The sequence below is a fragment of the Vigna radiata genome, chromosome 4 (assembly GCF_000741045.1).
Source record: "Vigna radiata var. radiata cultivar VC1973A chromosome 4, Vradiata_ver6, whole genome shotgun sequence".
Lineage (NCBI taxonomy): Eukaryota > Viridiplantae > Streptophyta > Magnoliopsida > Fabales > Fabaceae > Vigna > Vigna radiata.
Window position 1 is genome coordinate 1,908,386 of NC_028354.1, and position 6,151 is coordinate 1,914,536.

Consider the following 6,151-nt stretch of genomic DNA (forward strand, 5'->3'; position numbering starts at 1 on the left):
ACGTGCCTGCAAAAGCATTAAACACAGAGACGGAATCAAAACCAGACAGCTAAACACACTGCCATGGAAAGAAAATCACACAAGACAAACAACCCATAGGGGGAGCAAATGTACAACAAATCATACTTACCTGGTAATAAATCTCAGCCTAGAGCAGGACCAAAAGGGCATATGTTGTAAAGAAAGCAAGACTCGACACGTCAAGCAAGATATGGCATCCACCAACACCCTTCACTCACATTTGCTCAACTGCAACACCAACCAGCTCCTAAATCCCTCAACGCAACTCCAACAGCCACGAACCCTACCACCTGACACTGTCAATGGGTGTGCTCAACCATCTTAGGACCAGAAAGGGAGATTATTCGCGACGGAGGAAAGAAAAATAGGGTTGGTTCTCTACTCGAAGAAATTGAAAAAAGGGCAGAGATAAGTGCTTAGGTTTGGGGGGAAGCTCTTTCGCAAAATGTATTTGGGCAGAATGGGATACTGAAATCCCAAATTTTTTATTTCATATAGTCGAACAACTTACCAAAGGACAGAGGCTTTCGGTAAATAATATTTCCATTACTGACGATATAAATCCTTCAGTATTGTACTCTTTCAAAGGCTGCCGATAAATTCTTCAGAAAACATAACTTATCGAAAGACTTAAAGCCTTCGGTAAAAAGCCGCCGGTAATTCGCGTCTGTAGTGTTTTTGTCATAGTATAAATGACTAGGTCTAGTTATCGAAATTGAGTATAAGTATAATTATATTATTGAGAAAAAAAGATGTGACACTATAGCAAAGTATGAAAAAATATATGATGGATTTTAACAACTGGTGATTATTGCTTGCTTAGAATTGCCTTAAGACAGGTGTAAATGATAAGACATGAAAAAATGAAATCCAAGGAAAATTGGTAGTCTTAAGGGTTGTCATCATAGTCTTTAGGTCAGCCCTCTGCATATACTCATCCAATGCTTAAGGGTCATTGTGAGACTTACAATTATTAATTACTTCATGTCCACTCTAAAATTAAACTAGACCTACAACCATATGTCCACCTGACAAACCTCTATTTTCTCTATATAATCTTATCTAAGTTCATTTTTCCCAACCAACACAACACATGGATTCCCCTTACTTTCCTTCTTTTCTCAGAGTTCTTCTCTTTGGTTTCTGGGTTTTAGCATTGTTTCCTGAGTTTGTAGTCAGCATAACAAGGCACTACACATTCAATGTACAGTGACAAAACTCATCATGCAGCATCATGGAGTTTCTTTAGTTTTCAAAAGTTGCATTTGCATTCATTTGAACACTCCTAATCTTTCCACTTGTTTTCTTCTTCATGTGTACAATAGGTGGAGTACCTGAATGTAACCAGACTGTGCCACACAAGGAACATTCTGAGTGTGAATGGTAAATTCCCAGGACCTCGCTTGGTGGCTAGGGAAGGTGATAGGGTTGTTGTTAAGGTGGTTAACCATGTCTCAAACAATGTCACCATTCATTGGTATGTGCTTTCTAGTTAAGGTGGTTAACCATGTTAGCACTCTCTCCTAGACATTACTGTATTCTTAGGCTATCTTTTATAATAACTGTTTTTCAAGTCATATAAGAGTTACTCATGCAAATTTGTTATCATGCAATTTTAGTACTGATCTTGGATTGTTGCAGGCATGGTATCCGTCAGTTAACAAGTGGGTGGGCTGATGGACCAGCATATGTGACACAATGTCCTATACAAACCAACCAGTCATACACATACAACTTCACCATAGTTGGGCAGAGAGGAACTCTGCTTTGGCATGCTCACATATCATGGCTGAGAGCAACCATTTATGGTCCCATCATCATCCTCCCCAAGCACAATGAATCTTATCCATTCCAGAAACCATACAAAGAAATCCCCATTCTTTTTGGTATAGTTTATTATTACCTACCACACATTATAGTAAGCTCATTAGTCTTGTCTGAGAACAGAAGAAAACAAGTCTTGACCAAGGAATAAAAATAAGTAGTCAAGAGTAATACGTTTAATCAAAGTAATATTGGCATTTCCTACGTAATGGTATGATCAAGATTAGCTCCTTTTTTTATATTTAGAGATACTATCTCATACATATACACATATATAACGTTATAAGTATATTTATATTTACATATACAATTAATATGAAGTTTAGTGATATATATATGGTGGTAACTTTGTTTTGGGATTGCAGGGGAATGGTTTAATGTAGACCCAGAAGCTGTAATAAGTCAAGCCCTGCAGACAGGAGGGGGACCTAATGTTTCAGATGCATACACCATCAATGGACTTCCTGGGCCTTTGTATAATTGTTCCTCTAAAGGTACAAAACAAAGTCTTCTATAATGGCTTGGACCTTCAATATATCCTATGAAGGGGTGTTTTTTTAAAAGATAAATAGAGCTAGGAACTTTTGAACATTAACAGGGTGTTTAGAGACACAATAAGTATCCTAGTGGATTGTTAAACTTCATTTTTCAATCATATTCATTGTTTCACTCTTACCACATGTAATGATTGAAGATTGGGTAAAAAAACTAGGAGAGAAAATTGACTACTTGTTCGAGAAATTTTATTTCAATTTTCTATTGTGTTTAATAACAAAATAATCTAATTTATACAAAATTGTATAGGAAATAATGAAAAATAATAAAAGTTTTTTGTTTTTAATGTTGAAAATTCTCTACATGAAATAGTGAAAAAGAGTTGTTTTTATTATTTCTTATGCTTATCTTTAGAATTAGAAAAAAAAAATGAATATATTTTATAGCTTAAAGTAAAAACAAACAATGAAAATGAAAACCATTTTTTTTGTTCTTAAAGTAAAAAAGTACAAGTACATTTAGATAAATATGATAGGAGGGTCATTAATTATGGGAACCAAATGCTACTTATAAATATCATAATAGGTAGAGTAGACAAAGTTGGTAACAATAAAAAATCAATAATCAACTGCACACAAGTGCCTTTTCATCTATGACAGAAAACTTAATGATATAATTCATGATTGATTTTTGAAGATACATACACACTAAAGGTGAAGCCAGGCAAGACATATCTGCTAAGGCTAATCAATGCTGCACTCAACGAAGAACTCTTCTTTAGCATAGCCAATCACACCCTAATTGTGGTTGAAGCAGATGCTAAATACACCAAACCATTTGAAACAGATACACTCCTCATAGCACCTGGACAAACCACAAACGTTCTTCTCAAAACCAAGCCATATTTTCCCAATGCCTCATACCAAATGGCTGCTAGACCTTATTTCACAGGCCGTGGCACCTTTGACAACTCTACAACCGCTGGTATCCTCATTTACAACCAACCTTTGCACCAATCTTCTCTCAAAAATCTCACCCTTCTCAAACCAACTTTGCCACCGATAAATGCCACAAACTTTGTGGCAAACTTCACAGGAAAATTCAGAAGCTTGGCCAATGCTAAATTCCCCGTCAACGTACCCCAGAAAGTGGACAGAAAATTTTTCTTCACTGTGGGGCTAGGGACCAATCCTTGCCCCAAAAACACAACATGTCAAGGGCCAAGCAACAGCACCAAGTTTGCAGCCTCAGTGAACAATATTTCCTTTGTACTTCCATCTTCTGTTTCCATCATGCAGGCCTACTATTCTGGACAGACTAATGGGGTTTTCAAGACTGATTTTCCTGCTACCCCTTTGAACCCTTTCAATTACACAGGAACACCTCCAAACAATACAATGGTCACCAATGACACAAAGTTGGTGGTGCTCAAGTTCAACACCAGTGTGGAGGTAGTGTTGCAGGATACTAATATTCTTGGGGCTGAGAGCCACCCCTTGCATCTTCATGGTTATGACTTCTTTATTGTGGGGCAAGGCTTTGGAAACTATGACCCTAACAATGACCCTGCAAAGTTTAATCTTGTTGACCCAGTTGAGAGGAACACAGCTGGTGTTCCTGCTGGTGGCTGGATTGCTATTCGGTTTAAAGCAGACAACCCAGGTATGTATTTTTCAATGCCAACATTCTTGTAGCGTGTTGTATCATATAGAACATATTCTTGTTATAAGAAAATATAAAAATATAACAAGATATACTTTGCATACCTTTCTAAAAGTTAGAGAAGTTTCTATAAAAGTTGAAGGTATGCATGACATAATCCCTTTGTTAGAAAAAGTTTTATCAGATAAAATGAAATTGTCATGCATGAGTTTGTAAACCTGTCTCTGTCTAATGTCATTGTTATCTATGTCACATTTGAGTTATGGTTGAAACAGGAGTGTGGTTCATGCACTGTCACCTGGACCTGCACACAAGTTGGGGATTGAGAATGGCATGGCTAGTATTGGATGGAGCTGGACCCAACCAGAAGCTTCAACCACCCCCTTCTGATCTTCCAAAATGTTGACTTTGACTGACCCTTTTGGGCTGGGTTCTTCCTCAGTTACTCTCGAATGTTTCTTGTTCCTTTGTTTTCAACAAATGTTTATTCTTTTGATGTGTAGAGGGAAAACAAATAAGTTGTGACTCGTCTAAGTGTGGGGTTAGTTTGTTCGGGTAAACGGTTTGGTTAGTCTTGATGTTGCTGTCATGTTTGGTTGGTTGGTTTGGAATGAGCAGTCACAGGGGTTTTGCCTCCTTACACAATGTTCAAAGCAATTGCTGATAATTGAAATTTGATTGATTCCTCTCATGATATGGTCCTTCATCATCGTTTTGCTTCTATTCAAAGTCTAACTCTATATTTGTCTTCTTGTAAGAACAAAGAATGAAAATAAATTTCTCAGTCAATGCTATCGCCATCAAGAGAAATTTGGTTGTGTAATCTTGACTGGAATTTCACAATCACACTTTACCATAGACTAGATAAAAGTAAGAAACCGATATTCTCAGACCAGTTCATTGACAACAAATTCTACTTTATTTGTCGGAAGTATATATATATATATACCATATAACATGGAAGTAACCAATTGGTTTCAATATATTTAAAACTCGTAGTCATATAATTGAATCCCATTACTACTTTAGAACATCAATTATAATATTATATTTAAGCTTTGATTAATATAAGAACATAAAAATAGATATTGTCATAAATATAAGAGAATTTAAATTTATAAGAAAAAAGAGAATCTGATTCAAATATTTCCTTTATTTTTTATTTTTGGCCTGCAAAGGAAATTTTATTTTTTTGTGTGTATATGGTTCTTGGTAGCCTTATTTTCATACTTGATATAATACATAGATACCTTTCATTTATAATGCTTCTTTGCTGTATGTCATCACAGGCTGATCTTCACTTGTTAATGCATTATCTTTGTTGCTATAGATAAATTGTTCAAGTATGCCCATTTGAAGACTAATTATAAAAGTAAGCTAGCTGCTCATAAGTTTTTCTCTGACAATGGTGGTCAAATTACAAAGAAAATTGTCTTTGATAGGGATAAGTTTTTTACAAGTCAATTTTCACAACATCTTTTTAAGTTGAATAGCATGATTTTAAATATGAGTATTGCAAATTGTACAGTAGGAACCCTTGGATCAACGAACATACCGAACAGTCGCAGTTGAGAATGAGAATTAAAAAAGTTTGGGCCTAGCTAACGTGACCTTAACTACATAGAGTGTAGTAAGAGCACAGAGAGGTAAACGATCAAGCTCGACGAATTAAGGTTTCTCAATTAAGGCGGGATTAACGTAATAAATAATTTAATCTTTTTCAATTATCTTTTAAAAAATTTAATATTTTTAAAATATATTTGATTATATTGAAGATTTAAAAATATTTAATTTTTTTTCTTAATTTAGAAAAAAACGATAATTTATATTTTTTAATATTTTATAATAGAAACAAATGAAATAATTATTTAAAAGATACTAAATAAAATATTTAAAAATATATTTGTTCTAAATTATTTTTTATCATAAATATTTTTTAATTATTATTGAAAAAAAAATAGAAGATAAGGTCAAATTTTTGTGGTTTATTCTTTCTTCTTGACTGAGTCAAACATTTTTATTTTTTTCATATATATTTTGTTTATTTTCTTTGTACAATACTTGATTTTATCTTTTATAGTTTTGATTATATGTTATTTTGAATTTATCAATAAAACTTTAATCAATTTATCTTTATAGTTTAATTTAC

At 34.2% G+C, this 6,151-nt stretch overlaps 1 protein-coding gene across 1 annotated transcript; it reads left to right on the forward strand.

The window, feature by feature from the left end:
• The first annotated feature begins 1,025 nt into the window (after positions 1–1,025).
• On the forward strand, positions 1,026–4,693 carry LOC106758236 (laccase-17). Its single transcript, XM_014641178.2, has 6 exons — positions 1,026–1,225; positions 1,347–1,498; positions 1,663–1,907; positions 2,211–2,339; positions 3,037–4,002; positions 4,278–4,693. The coding sequence occupies exons 1-6, from the start codon at positions 1,115–1,117 to the stop codon at positions 4,406–4,408; spliced, it is 1,734 nt and encodes a 577-aa protein (XP_014496664.1). The 5' UTR covers positions 1,026–1,114; the 3' UTR covers positions 4,409–4,693.
• Positions 4,694–6,151: the final 1,458 nt, after the last annotated feature.

What these genes read in the sequence shown, in the direction of transcription:
- LOC106758236 (XM_014641178.2), top strand. Translation starts at nt 1,115, where the DNA reads ATGGATTCCCCTTACTTTCCTTCTTTTCTCAGAGTTCTTCTCTTTGGT. An exon ending in CAAGGCACTACACATTCAAT is followed by an intron (nt 1,226 to 1,346) that starts GTACAGTGACAA and finishes TGTGTACAATAG; the next exon opens with GTGGAGTACCTGAATGTAAC. An exon ending in GTATAATTGTTCCTCTAAAG is followed by an intron (nt 2,340 to 3,036) that starts GTACAAAACAAA and finishes TGATTTTTGAAG; the next exon opens with ATACATACACACTAAAGGTG.